Source organism: Muntiacus reevesi, chromosome 2, assembly GCF_963930625.1.
Source record: "Muntiacus reevesi chromosome 2, mMunRee1.1, whole genome shotgun sequence".
Lineage (NCBI taxonomy): Eukaryota > Metazoa > Chordata > Mammalia > Artiodactyla > Cervidae > Muntiacus > Muntiacus reevesi.
This window is the reverse complement of record NC_089250.1, coordinates 6,776,697-6,791,916: the sequence shown is the minus strand read 5'-3', so window position 1 is coordinate 6,791,916 and position 15,220 is coordinate 6,776,697. Positions and strand designations below refer to the sequence as shown.

Below are 15,220 nucleotides of genomic sequence, written 5' to 3'. Positions count from 1 at the left end.
GTCCCAGAGGTTATTAGCGTTTGGTTTGGAGGGAGTATAAAGTGATATTTAAGATGAGGTTTTCTTCAATGTAGATAAAATGAGAGATAAAATATCTTTTGGACTCAACATGAAGTCTTTTTACAACAGTTCTTTGTTTATACGACTTCAAGACCTGTCAATGTATAAAGGGATTTAAATTCTAACCTTTTTATATTCTTTGTGTTACCCAGTTAAGTAACTTTAAAATTAGGGGGTTTTCTTGAAAGTTATCTGAGCACAAATTTGTATCCGTGTGTGTTAGTGGAAAGAAATGCATACCATCTTTGCCTGTTTTCCTTTAGGGTAATTCCTCTTCTGCAATTACTTTTGGATGGAAGTATGCACTTTTCCCAATAGAAGATGGTAATCTTGGAGAATGACCATGGAGAAGGGGATGAGTTCTGGAGAAGGGCTGCCTTCCAGATCATCTCAAGTTTCGGCTGTTAAAACAACAGCGAAAGAGTTGGAAACGAAGCAGTCCCATAAAGAGAAACGAGGGGGCTTTGTGTTGGTGCATGCAGGTAAGCTCTGAGTAGCTGAGCTGGAAGATGAAAGTAATGGGCTTCCTTTCCTTTGCCTTGGAGTATACCAGAAGCTGTTTCCTGTCTGGGGGAGGGACACCGCAGGAGGAGTTGGAACCACAGGTTGACTTGCGTAGTGTGAAGGCCTCCCCCGAGCTCCCACGTGGAGGGTCTTGCAGTGATGGCACTTCCTTTGGCCCCTTCACTCACCTCCTCTAGTACTTTTACTCCATCTGCGTGTGCCTGTTAAAAAGTCATGTCTGACTCTTCGTGATTCTTTGAACTTGTAGCCCGCCAGACTCCTCTGTCCTTGGGGCTTCTGCAGCCAAGCATAACTGGAGTGGGTTGCCGTGCCATCAGCCAGGGGATCTTTGTGACCCACAGACTGAACCTGCATCTTTTTGTTTACCTGCATTGGTGAATAGATTCTTTTACCACTAGTGCCACCTGGGAAGCCCTTTACTCCATATAGTAGATACATTTAGGTATTGTTAAAAGCAGACAAAGTAATTGTTTAAGCTCTCGTTTGTGTTTTTAAAAATAAAGTTGTTGAAAAAAACTTTACTCACCCCGTATTTGACTATGTCCATCTTAGAGTGTAATTTATACAATCTTAAAGGTAGTTTTTGCCTTCTTAATATTATAAATGAGGAACCTTAAAACCAGAGCGATTAAGTGGCTTCAGGCACACAGCTAATCAGTAGCTCCAGGCCGAGAAACCATTAAGTGGGCCCACAAGTCCCATTCTAGTGATTTTGGCACTCCGTCAGCCTCTGATTTCTGCTTCAGAGGACCTGGAAGACGGTCACAGTGAAGTTCAACCCCCGAGTCCCCATCATTGATACATCTACAGTTTCCAAGCAGTGCAGCTCTGCCCCTGTCTTTCCTTTTTTTTCTCTCCCTTTTTCTTTGATGTGGGTTGAGTGGCATTGTTTCTTTTTGTCAGGCTGGCATTCTGCCTGATCATTAACCTTTGGCTATAGCTAAACTGAACAGACATGTTGGGAAGTCTTACAGAATCAAATCCAGAAAAGTCAAACAGTGAACAAACAAAAGGTTCAATTTTCTTTTCTTTCAAATGACTTTTCAAAGAAATGAGGTAAATTTATATAAACAACTGAAATTCCCAAGCCAGTGTTCCTTCTACTACACCATGCTGGTGGTGCATCATTTATAGGACCCAGTGAGTTATTTTATTCATAATGAGTGTTTGAAAAATGTGCAAGGAAGCCCTGAGATAGGTAAGCAATAACGCCATGGAGCATTTGATGAGTTGGGAAGGGTTGCCTCTGTGATGGTCACTGCAGACTCCCTCTTGTCTCAGACAGTGAGTCTTATAGCTGGTGCTGGTACCGGCTGTAATAGGAGGAAGTCTGCGTAATGGCAGGAAATTGTGTGGACTAAGGATGACTTTCCCCTTCTAAATTCTTAGAAGGTCAGATAGAATGATTGATTATGCAGCATTACATACCTTGCACATTTAAGGGACAAAATTTCAATTCCAGTGTAGAGATTTTAAAACTTTTGCTTTTTTTTTTTTTTTTGGTATTAAAGGAGACTTGCCCAAATTTTAGTCACTTGAATAGTAGATTCTTGCTTTTTCCCTAGATCTGTATATTACCTATACTTTTCATGCTTCTGCTCATCACTCAGTCTTGTCTCTTTGCGACCCTATGGACTATAGCCCACCAGGCTCCTCTGTCCATGGAATTTTCCAGGCAAGAATACTGGAGTGGGTTGCCATTTCTTCCTCCAGTGGATCTTCCCAACCCAGGGATTGAACCCATGTCTCTTGTGTCTCCTGCATTGGCAGGCAGGTTCTTTACCACTGAACTGTCAGGGAAGTTTATTAGTGCTGTTATCCACACGGTAAAGTTATCTTTTTGGCTGCAGTATCCCATGTGGGAAATACTGCTGCAAGGTTGGGGTCTGAGATCTAAGATGGCATTTATTAGAGAACATTGAAGAGAGTCCTCGTAAACGTTGGCACAGGTTCTGTGAAGTTTGAGTGTTTTTGAGAAATGGGACTAGAATTTGCTTGTATTATGGATTCCTGTTGTTTGGATTTCTTTTCTGCTCCCTCGAGTCCATTAGCCATAGCTTCTTGGGCCCATTCTTTGTCTGCGTTGAGGAAAGATGGGTTAAGTTTGTGTTGTAGTCTGCAGCCTCACAGGAGAAGGCCTGCCTGAGGATTAGAGATGTGGTTCTTTAACCTTCCCTGTGTTGGACCCCTCTGGGGTCCAGCAGGGGACTGGGAGTGGGCTCTGAGGGGGAGGTTCAGAGCAAGTTAAGGAACTTTGATGAAAGGCCTTTTCTTGGTTTCTTTCTAGTTTATTCTGAGATCCCTAACTAAGCAACGATTAATCCTTTTAGGGAAATAAATTTCAGAGTCTTTCTCTTGAAGTTGCTGAGTGTTTGATTAGGATAGGTAGTGGTGAATATACCATCCCTGATGTTTCAGACACCCTGAGCTATATTCCAGGGGTGAAAGAATGGAGAAGTTAGGGTAGGAGAGGTGATATTGGTGGTGGTTGTGGATAGGGTGGAACACCTGTCTGTTTCAAGTTTGAAATAAAACTACCTAGTTTTCTGAAGTTACTCTTAAGTATTCTGACAAAGACTTTCCAAAGTTCAACAGGGAGGAAATTAAAGGCACTCTGCCCTTGACACTGCCTAGGTTATCAGCTCCCTCTACAAAACACTCCTGACTTTGGGGAAGATTTCAAAAGGAGGAGAGGTCAGCTTGGCGAAGCCTCTTTGGGAACGTAAGCTATTTCTGGTACCTCTGGTAGGAAAATAGTTTTTGACAAAGGAGATAAGGCATGGTATTGAAAATGCTTATAGTGCAGAAAGATTTTTAAGATTAGATTTTTAAGAGTCCATACACTTAGGACAGTAGTTTTTTTGTCACTCAGAAAGCATCAGTTTGCATGAACTACTTATATAATGTTAGCAAGGTCTCTGATATCTTAATGATAGTTAACCATTGATTTTTTTTTTTTTTCCATTACAGGTGCAGGTTATCATTCTGAATCCAAAGCCAAGGAATATAAGCATGTATGCAAAAGAGCTTGTCAAAAGGTATGGAGAGAATATATTCTGTCTGATTGAAACATTTTAGTTTTGACCATAAAGCAGCTTTACCTTGAAATTCAATATTTTAAGGTTTGATTTATAAGACAGACTTTGGCTTGGACCACAAAATAATTTTGTTCATATTTGTGGAGTCTTTTGTTTTGTATTTTTTATTCTCCAAATCATGTTTAGATCTTTCCTTTCCCAGATCAAAGTCCATATTTTGGGAATTGTGGGCACATAATCATATACCTTTTAATCTTTGCAGCGGTGTTGAGCTCTATAGGAGGAGTAGGGAAAACAGCTCAAAGGCAGCCAATGTGGCTTTCTGTGAAGGGAAGAAAAAAAAATTTAAAAATTAAAAGGAGTGTTTTTCTTAGGGAGGTTATCCTGTGCTTTTTCTTCTGCTTCTCATCACGTAGTTTGTATCATAGCAAATTCGTTGTCATTCTGAAGTTTAGCTTTGCCTTTGTACTCAGTCGTGCTTTTTTTTCATCTTTGGTTTTTGAGGTTTTGCTAAATTGTTGAATGCTTAATGTGGAGGCAGGAGTGGACTCGGAAGAAATATTGTTTGTTTTTATTTTGATCCTGACTCTATACTCTTGTAGGCAAACCTTCCATTACCTTTTATGCAAATAGAATGTTAATTGGACACTATGTATCAAGTAAATAGGGGTCTTTCTCGCTCTTTTCATTTATATTTATTACCATTCAAAGAAGATTATACTTAATTAGAGATCCAAGATTTTTCTTATGAATGAAATCTCATAAATGAGTGAGAATATTTTGTTACAGTGATTGCATTGTCTTTTAAAAAAACTATAATAAAGGTAAATATTGTTTAAGCTATTTTATATTTTTAATCTTATTTTTCAAAGTGTGAAATCTTTTTGTTATCTGAAAAGAAATGGCTTACCTTTATAGGAATATAGTTCTGTATATAATACATTTAGACTGTGTAACCAGACTCCTCAATGTATAGAATAAATGAACTTCTCAAAAGTTTCCTGAGGAATACAGTTCTTAGTTTTTGATCTTTGTTGACTAAGTTGGAGCTTCAATAATTCATTTAAAAATCAGTCTTCCTTCTCTTTCTTTCCTGTCTTATTTATACCTAAGAAGCAAGGTGATTTTGTGACCTTTACTCTCTATAGATTATATTACAAAATAATATGATATGTTTAATTTCAGTGTAAAATTCCTTATAGAATCACAAATGCTGTTGTCAAAAGTATGCTTTCATCTAAGAATTCTGAAATGCCTCTGTGACTGAGTCACTATTTTTTATAGTTGGAGTAGAGAGAGTAGCAGGGACTTCCCTCGTGGCTCAGACAGTGAAGAATCTGTCTGCAGTGTGGAAGTCCTGGGTTTGATTCCTGGGTCAGGATGTTCCCCTGGAGAAGGGAATGACTACCCACTCCAGTATTCTTGCCTGGATAATTCCATGGATAGAGGAGTCTGGGGGGCTATAGTCGATGGGGTTGCAAACGGTTGGCCACAACTGAGCACCTAACACACACAGGGAGAGGAGTAACGGTGGAATAAGAAATTATTAGCTTAGTCTATATAAAGCATGAATTCAAATTTCAAAATGGAATTCATATAATTTCTCAGGCTATGTGAATTGCCCTGTGATGAATGAATCCCTTTCACTTACTAAATTCCTTGCACTTTGTGTTTAGTGGCTAAATTTTATTCATTGTCTCAAATTGAATAATAATAAATGAGGTATATCATAAGTTATCCTGAATAATTGCTAACTTTAAATCTAAGTAGTGTATTTCTTGAAGTATGGAGTGGAACTCTAGTGATCAATTTTTGTTAACTCTAAATGTCTCCTACACCTCTTTAAGCCTTTGAAAAGTTTCTGGGTGTGTTTGAGAAGCTGTGGTTTTACAATGAATAATCTTGCCCCTTGGTTTTATAGGCAATTGAAAAGCTACAGGCTGGTGCTCTTGCAACAGATGCAGTGACTGCAGCCCTGGTGGAGCTTGAGGTATTTCTTTTCTCTATTTATTTCATTTAAAGTAGTTGTGAGTTTATGTCCGTTATTCTTAAATGACGAAACTGTTGTTTAGTCAGCCATCAGTGACATGACCAGTGTTTCCCAACAGTACTAACAATGAAGAATGAAGAAGCAGCCTGTGATCTTGTTAGGTTGTCTTATTGGAGACTTCTCTGAGTAATATAAAGAAGTTGGTTAAATTTCGTTTTTTCCCCTGGTTTTGTGAGATTCATGAATACAAGTTATTGGTGGCTTGATGCTTGAATTTCTTTAATATTTTCAGAAGAAACATTCCTGAAGTTAACACCTTCTCAAAGTAATATATATTCTGTTGTCTAGAAAACAAAAAATTCCAACTGTCTAGAAGTATCCCAAGTTTAAGAAGTTTCCTCACAAACGTATCAGTTGGACATATATACTGAAGCTGTGTTCTGTTAGGTGCGTCTTGTCCAGTGTGATTGTTAGGTTGGTCTCCAGTTAACTGTGGGTGTTGAGGAATTCAGTGCGGAGGTTCTTAAGTTGGCTGTAATCCTTGCTACTTCAGTATGAGGGTCTCTCAATTCTCTTAATCTAGACCCTGAGGATAAGTTTGTCCAGGAGATATTGAGGGCTTCAGAAGCCTGACTTCTGTTTCTCAGATTTTTAGAAGATAGATTAGTGTAAGTCAGTTTAGAGGGCAGTGAGTGAACTTTTTTGCTTGACAAGATTAGTAGGGGACTCAAATAAGGCTTAAAGATAAGAGTTTGAGGGAGGAGATGATAGAGAAGACTGCCCCCAGTTGAGTGGATTAGGCTCCTACTAACAGGGCATCTACTCTGTCATGCCAGGCCTTGCTTTTTCACCTGTGAAGATTGCCCAGAGTTGACCGGAAGTGCTAGCCTTGTCCCTGAGCCACTGCAGTGTTGAGCTTTGGATCATGCTCTGTGGATTGTACGTTCTCTTGTTAACACTTTGAGCTTGGTAGGGTACGTGGTCGAGAAAGGTGAATGTAGATGGTGGGCGTGTAGCTTGGTGCCTGAGGATCTGGCCGGGGATGTGTGGCCTTTCTCTTGAGGCCTATTGGTCTTACACTAGCGGGCGCCTCTCGGCCTCTCCTTGGCTCAGTTTACACATTTATGACATGAGGATGGTAATTTCTGCTTTACAGAGTTGTGAAGGTTAACTGACGATGTATGATAACCACTTAGAACAGTATGAGGCACGTGGGAAGCTACTCATAACTGTTATTAGTTATGACTATTGTGAGGTGCTTTGGAAATGATATATGTGAAGTGAATGTTTGTGGTAACTCTTTACATTGTCAAAGGAAGGTTAATTATATGTTGTGGATAAAAGGGGGAAAGTGATGCCAGGAAGAAGGTTGATGTGGTTACCACCAATTCTTACCTTTACTCAAAACGCATACACAAAGTAAGCTTCATCTAACTTAATTCAATTATTAATTGCAAATGATTTCTTTGTGTAGAAGACAATGTCCTGAGGTTACAGGTGCATGGAGCCAGTGTGGGCCTGGGGAGAGATTAGTAAATAGCTGGGTGTATACCTTAAGGGCAACTATGAATACACAATTGAGTAAAATTAAGTTTTCCTTTTTCTTTTCATCTTAGAGTAACTTTAATTTTCTCAAGTCCTACTTATATCATTCTGAATATTTTGCTATATTTTTTCCCCCATGATGAATCAATCCTACTTTAAAAGAATTTACTTATGTATACTTAAAAATGATTTAAAATAAATTTTGGAAGGAGTTACATGTTGAGTTAGCTTTATAGTTTTGGATGATGACCTGTGGTTTTTAAGAGTGTGGATATGAAGGTTTTTAAAAAACAAGTGTGTTCTGTTATTTTGTTTGTACTGTGGCCTGAGTGAGTTTATTAAGTTTGGGGAAGAATTTCAATGAGTTATCTTTAAAAATTCATTTTTATGTGGAATCTTTGAATGAAATATATGTTAGTAGTTTAAAGATTAAGGCTCCACTAACTGGAAGAACTTTCCTCAACCTGAAGAATTACGTTGGAAGTCATGCATGTACGGCCACTGCAGTTGCCATCACCTTGCATAATTGTGATTCGTCGTCTTTGAACAGGGTGGTCTTCAAATAAAGAATTTAACTGAAGACATATTCTAATAGTTTGAATCAATGGGAGGATATATAAAAATTGGATTCTTATATTTTCTGTACTTAGGAAAATAAGAGTAACATTAAGTCCTTTCAGTCAACTGAAAAGTTCCAGAATCTCACTTAGACTGTTAAGTTTAACTTGAGAGTAAAACCACTTATCCTTAGTTTTGGTCAATCTATTTAGCAGAGCTGAGTTTTGTCCTAATTATCAAATAAATATGGGCAACCCTTATACCTTTGTCTTTTGACCGTATTTGGGATATACTTTTTGACTTCAAAAAAAACCATACTTTTTAAACTTGCTTGTTACATTATTACTTAGGCAGGTGGCTACACTGGGTTTGAATTCCTTGAGGACTTTGCTAACTGTGGATTGAAATGGTTTAACGATCCTTATTGGCCAGAAGGGATATCTGGCCTCGTATTTTGAAAAATATGAAAATTTGCACTTACCCAAATACTGAAAAAAGTACATTGACCTCAACTTGATGCCACAGAGGAGAAAAAGACAATGTGAAATAAAATTTATAATAAAAAAAGTTGGGTTTTGGTGGCCTCTATAATTTATACAGGCCACCTCAACAAATCATTTTTGAGCTTTTCTTAGAATCCTATTCCCTTGTGTGGTTTCATTTTTCTCACCCACCAAGACAGACAACTGCAAAGCACCAGAGGGCTGGGAGGGTGAGTGTGTAAGTTCCTACCTATGAAATGGACTAGCTTCTCCCTTCTGGGTTTTGGGAGGGAAGGTGGCCACTCATATGAGAAGTGCTCTGTAGTGAGAGGGTGAAAATGAGATGTGGATGCCAGTGTGCATTTTGCTTGTCTTCACAATGTGGTGAAGGAAAGGAAAAGGTCAGTTTTATAGATCTTATTTTAATAGTTTATTGTTAAAGTGATTTGGTCCCATTGTTTCATGACTCGTTTTTTAGAGATTCTTTTTGTAACTGATGGGAAAGTGACTCCTATCCATTGGGTAGAGTACACTTCTGATCTCCCTCCCAGCGGAGAAGATGAATTTGTGCAGCAACGTGATCTTCATGTCTGGGCTGTGCCTTTGGAAGACAGTTGCTTTCATGCCTGCTTTTGAAATAATTTTGGTTTGGATAGCGACAGTGGATTTTAAATTTTAGGCCACAGTTTGCACGTAATTTGTACATTTCACATGTACAACTTCTGATACGAATTTTTTTTTGGTGAGAAAATTGGATTTAGATCTGGGTGAGTAATGATGCCTCTGCTTAAGTAAAGAGTATTTCATAGATTCTGATAGAAAATGAGCTCATAAAATGCTTACTGAAGTGCTCTTTGCACATCAAAAAATTTCATTTGGAAGTATTAAGATGAGGTTTAAAAAGTTCTGATAAGGAATAATAGGTGAAATATGACTGACAAACTGATGACAGGTAACTTGTAGTCTTGTGAGGAAATTAATGAATCTGGCTGGGTGGGTGTATCCTTTGAGAGATTTTGGTTAATTTGTTTTGAAAACTGATTATTTTGGTAAGCAGAATACTATGCATTAACAATAGTGATAAGTATAGCCTTTGAATTTCATATGGTGAAAGGTAAATTGTACAGGCTTCCTTGTTAAAAATGTTTTGCTGAACTTAGACTATTCTAAGTGAACCTTGCCATCTTTTGTTGAGTCGATTCATTCTTTATGTCTTCCTATGGTCAGAGGAGATGGTACTTCATGGTTGAAGCTTGTTGATTGTCCAGATGCTTTAGCATTTAAAGAGCAGATTATATTGTTCACAGCTGTCCGCTAAAAATGGACCATTGTATTTGGATCTCTATATAATCCAATGTAGTGCTTGCTTGTAAACCTTGGTAAATCCTTTATAGAAGTAACTTCTTATCCAGACGGCTGATATTTTGGGGTGTGAGGGGAAAAAAGGAGATATTTGCATTATTGTACATTTATATGAGTGTATATAAGGCTTTTATGCATTTATCTGATCTCTACATCCTGAGCCATAGAGCCAGCTCTGCATGCATGTCTAAAAGCAAGGATCTCCAGAATGTCCTCCCTGTGGTTAGTGGACCACAGCCCAGGGCTCTGCGCAGCTGCAGGATTAGGCCATACGTCCTTCCTTTGGCCTTATTCTTCTAGCTGGAATTGTGTGTGTGCTTCAAAGGGAGAGAGAGCCCTGAAGGCCTGTAAGTCCTTGGGCTGCTTCGTGGTCATGAAGACGGTGTGGCTTGCTGCTGGCACATGGGCATATCTTGGATGGGAGGGAATACTGGGAAGGTCTGATATAACCCCCTTTCTCTCACCAAGCCTGTAGCAAATTTGCTTTTAGGGTTTCTTTGTGATTAGAAGCTTAATCACACCTGCTTCCTACCCCACTTTGGTGTTTAGTCTTTGTTGCAAAAACATAGGGGCAGCTGCTTTACTGTCATTAATGTTTATTTGCGAGGTTGACAGTTACTTAAAATAAGTGAGCATCTTTGTTCTTCTGCACATTTTTTTTTTTTGAAGAAATGATATTTTCATAAGCAGAAGGGAGCTGAGGATTTCAGTAACTCCTTGCTTCCTGCTTCCCCTCACTCCCCTAAGGGGCTGAACATGCTGGACAGATAGCTCCATGCATCTAGTTCACAGATACAACAAATGCCCTCACTGTGTGACTGAGGAGTCCAATTTTAGACCCACAACTCCCGAAAGTCTCATTTTTCTCTTCCATTGGCCATAGATTTTATTCTCTGTAATGGGGAGTGGGGGAGGTCCTGTTTTTATGTATGTGAAGCAAGGAGTTTTGCCTTTTCTGCTTTGTAGTACTTCAAATGTTTTCATTGCATGAAATTTGGATTTTGACTTCAGATGCTCTTTGTACCTTTATTTTTTTTCTACTTGGTTATCATTGATTATTTCGGGCAAAGACCCTACTTTGCTGTCTGTTTAGCAGTATTTCCAGGGTGCTTCAGTATTTCTGTGTATTCCATCTGCTTATATAGTCTTTATGTTTCTCTGCATTTTTTGTTTTATTTTTTGAGGTGTACACACACAGTTACACTTCATGGAGTTGCATCCAGCCAAGTGTCCATGTTCTTCTTGTGAAGAGGCAGAGAAAATCACCTCTCCCAAGAATTTCCACCTTCTGGCCAAGGCAAATGTGTCCTGAAGAGCTGCACACAGATGGGAGGCAGCTTGGTTGCTTCTCTGCTGCTAGAGCATTGATTTAATTAGAAGACAGGCGGTGGGTGGCCAAGTGCAGACAAAGAAGCAGCAGACACAGCCCAGTTAGCCTGGGACAGTCAAAGTAAGTTACACTCTTTCTAACACACCTTTTTTGAGTATTAATGCTGATTCTTGCCTTTAGTAATAAGGGGCAACTTGTAACTTACTGTTTGTGTTTACACATTAGGTGGATCTGTTCTTTTTCTAAGACCCTAGACATTAAATGTGCTCTTTAGCACAATGTATCTGCTTAATTAAGGAAAAGCAGTGATTTTTTTTTCTTCTTTTAATTTTTTCAGAATAAAAAGAAAACTGAATCCATGATTACATTCCAGGTTAATTTTTACACAGCATCAAAACTGTGTATTAGTTTTTGACTGAGTCAAAACTTTTAAGTACAGTGCTTGTTGTGTTACAGAGCTTTGTACTGAGGGAACATGGAAACAGTTTCACCTTTTTCTAGCCATTTCTTGGTGAGCTGTGTGCACCTTATCACATGAATTCATTTTGGCTGAATGTGGTAGAAAATACTGTCCAAGACCAGACTTAGCAGTTTCTGAGGAGCTTGTATCTTTATATATGAGTCCTTGTTTTGCTCTGGGAGTTATTACTCTCTAAGAATATACTACATTTTAGAATTCAGTTTTGAACTACTAAACGCTACATTTGGTAATATGATGGAATTGGTGATAATTTGTGTTTTGGTTATATGGCAGCTATTTAGACTTTTGGGTTGAGTATAAAATCTCTTCCTTTAAATTAATAGAGATGTTAGATTCATTGGCCCTTGCATTTATAGTACTGTGATTATTGAATCATTTTGTATGTGTGTGTGATGTGTGTGTGTGGTATGTGTGTGTGTTTGGATCTGTATCATTTGGGGGCATCAATTTTATTTTTTAACATCTATTGTTTTTTGCTTTTGGTAATGAAGGACTAGGCTAAAGAAGGATTTTCTGTGTTCAGCAAAATCACAGACTGATAATCATGAAGGTCAGTCTGAAAGACTGCCTTTGATTTTAAGTTTTTAATCTGTCTCTCAAAGTTGGGACTTTATTCAGAATCTGGAAAGGGATGAGAAAGAAATTTGTTATTTAATTTTTAGGAATCTCATCAAGATCGTGTCCTAAACCCTGCTACAGCAGCACACAGCGTTACTTCTGTTTTTTCCTCCCGTTCACTCTCGGCATACCTGCCGTCTAATTTTCGTCTGTATAGCAGCCTTTGCCTGTTAGAGTAATGAAGGCCTGCACCTCGCTGTAGCGGAGCAAGCAACTTAAAATCGAGTCCTAGGCATCCCCGTTGAGAGCAGTGCTTTGGCCATTCTGCCTGCCAGGGAGGTTTTGCTGGCAGGCATTCCCACTCAGGGCCCAGCATCCTGCATGGTAATCACATTTCCTGGCAGTTTATGACATGCACATAACACAGGGTATCAACACTACAGCACTTACTAGGCTTCTCAGAAAATTCTGAGTGGGGAACTTATTTTTGTTTTCCTCTTTTGTAAGTGTGTGCAGATGTTAACATTTTCTAGTGGGCTGGACATCTTTTAAGTTAAAATCATAGTTAAAAGTCCTACTTACAAGTTAGTGACACTTCCTTGCCCCTCCAATCTGTCATGTCCTCACTTAACATTTGACAGAAGGATGGATTACATTATTATAATTTTGTGGTCTGTTAGGTTCTTTTTGAGTGATATTTTCACATTATCATCAACATCGTTAAAAGGTATTGTTGTTTAGGTTGTAGGGAAGTATAAGGAGATGCCAAAGCTGGCTTTACCAGAGAAACAGTTCCATTTGTCTTTTCTATTGTAGCTCATGTGGAAAGGACAATTTCAGGTACCGGGTGTGCTAACCTCTTCCTGGACATCGTAAAGACTCCAACTAAAACAAAGTTTAAAACTATTTCAGATGTGCAGGTCTGTTGAAGCCAATATTTTATTTTAGAGATTTGTGTTATGTTTGACAAGTAACTCTTTGTACCAGAATTCGGTGGCTTGCAATTAAAGAACCCATGAAAATAAACTACTGTGATGTCATTTTTCTGCTTAACTAGGTTATCTGTTTGTTTGCAGATTAATTAGGCAGGTTAATAATGGAAAGAAGGTGAATACAGATGGGCAGTGCTTTTTCATTAAGATACTTTTAATAATAAATTAGAGAAAAAACCTGGTTCTATTTTTGACAGAATATTGTGTGCCAGATCAACAAATGCTCAAATGAACAAAAGAAGTATTTGATGCATTTATTCTGACTTTTCTAGAAGAGCTTAGATGCTTCAAGATCATTTAAAAGTCTTAGTTCCTAATACATAGGCTGTTGTGAGTTAGTTTTTTAAAAAAATATAAAGTATGTGTTTTTTTGTGTGTAATTGAGCAGTTAAAAAAGTGAACTGTCACAGATACTCAAACTGGGTATTCAGCATAGTATATTTGACTCAACTGTTCACAGAGTGTGATGCAAACAAATGTTCTCTTAACTTACATCCTGGATGGCTAAAATATTACTTTAACACATGTTAAAAGTGGAGCACTATAACTCTTTGGCTAGATACAATTCCGGGCTGTCTCAGTTGAGTAATTTCCTCAGGCATTCCAACTTTGATCAACCACAGCACGAACTTTTAGCATGTCTGTAAAGCAGCCAGTGCATCTGTAAATATGTCCTGAGGTAGAGAGAAAAGAGAGAATGCCAAAAAGGAAAGAATACTTTCTGTTGTAAAGGAACAGTTACAGAATGAAAATGGAAAGTTTTTTTGTTTCCCTAGGAACTCTTTTTAGATAATTGAGCCTCTGATGTCTAAGTATGCCCTGTGGTTCTGTATTAATGAATGAAAGATACTTCATTTGGGCCTAGTAAAAATGTTTTCCCGACTAACTCTGCTGAAACATAATGGCTAGAGTTCATTAATTCTTAAACTTTCCAGTCTTTATTAATGTATTTAGTATTAATTGGCCAAAAACCTAAATATAAACAATAACATGTATCTCAGTAATTGTTTATGGCTAGTATTTGGGTGAAAATATTCTTACATGACCCTGTTTTAGAGAGTAACTCTCAGAATGGGCACACCACTACAGGAGTAATCGCTTTGTTTTCAACACATGAAGCAAAATAGGTTTTTCTGGGTTTTATTTTCAGTGACCTGGAAATGAATTTGCAAATATGTCTGTTGATTTCTATGGGGCTTCCCTGGTGGCTCAGATGGTAAAGACTCTGCCTGCAATGCAGGAGACCTGGGTTCCATCCCTGGGTTGGGACGATCCCCTGGAAAAGGGAATGGCAACTCGCTCCAGTATTCTTACTTGGAGAATTCCATGAACCAAGGAACCTGGTGGGCTACAGTTCATGGGGTCACATAGAGTCGAACATGACTGAATGACTAATACTTTCATTATTATTATGGAGTTATTTTGATTTGTTTTGCTCCAAATTACTAATTCCAAAGAGAATACCATGTTTTCTTTCATCATTTTGACAATGACAGTTCACCATTGTGTAAAGTTGTAGATGAAGTTGTCTATACTGATGGTGATCAAGATAGTCTTGAGAAAAATATTATGATATCTCGTTATTCTTGTGGATTCTGGATAGAAAGCTTATGTCTCATTTTGGAGATGCTGAAAAGCATTACAGATTCTAATTATCACAATCAGAAGATATGTGGCATTTCTGACTTCTAACCTAGCTCTTAGCAAAGTGCTTTGATGCAGGGTAGTTAGTCTGCAGCACAGATTAAATAGCCTACTTTTGTATTTCATGGATTCAATGGACATGAGTTTGAGCACAAACTCCAGGAGATGATGGACAGGGAAGCCTGGTGTACTGCAGTCCATGGGGTCGCAAAGAGTTGGATGCGACTGAGCGACTGAATAACAACTTCTGTGTTTATCATTTGTAAGTAGCAAGAAGTACATATATTCCATATTTTCAATATCCAATGAGGCATGGGAATGAAATCATGATTTATTGTTGGGACTGGCATTTGTGTCAAAGAGCTGCTTTGCTTGAAATCTATTGTGGGGAAAACTGAAGACTTTGAATTTGCATCTGGAGAAGCATGAGACCTTATTAACCTTTACAAAGTGAGGTTCCAGAAGAGATGGTTAACAGATGTATGTTGATTGGCCCATAGACTAGTTCTTAAAAACTGGAATTTGTTGCAAACATTTAAAATCAGGAAACTCATAAAAATCTGGATTTCTAATTTCTTTTGAAAGAAAAAGAGATCTGGTCACATGGGACATGCATTCTTTCAGGGTTGCAGTCTGCCAAAGCAGAGTGACAACT

The 15,220-nt window shown here is 38.3% G+C and overlaps 1 protein-coding gene across 4 annotated transcripts in view; it reads left to right on the top strand.

The window, feature by feature from the left end:
* TASP1 (taspase 1) overlaps positions 1-15,220 on the top strand; it is a 251,874-nt gene that overhangs the window by 11,442 nt on the left and 225,212 nt on the right. For 3 of the 4 annotated variants that reach the window (XR_010661275.1, XM_065919536.1, XM_065919537.1), the window contains 3 exons: positions 324-542; positions 3,556-3,623; positions 5,545-5,613. Coding sequence is in view for 2 of the 4 variants with exons in the window: in XM_065919536.1 (XP_065775608.1) it covers positions 398-542; positions 3,556-3,623; positions 5,545-5,613 (282 nt within the window). In the remaining 2 variants the exon portion in view is untranslated. Of the gene's footprint in view, positions 1-323; positions 543-3,552; positions 3,624-5,544; positions 5,614-10,744; positions 11,011-15,220 lie in introns of those variants that run through there. The other variant, XM_065919538.1, reaches the window with a different exon arrangement.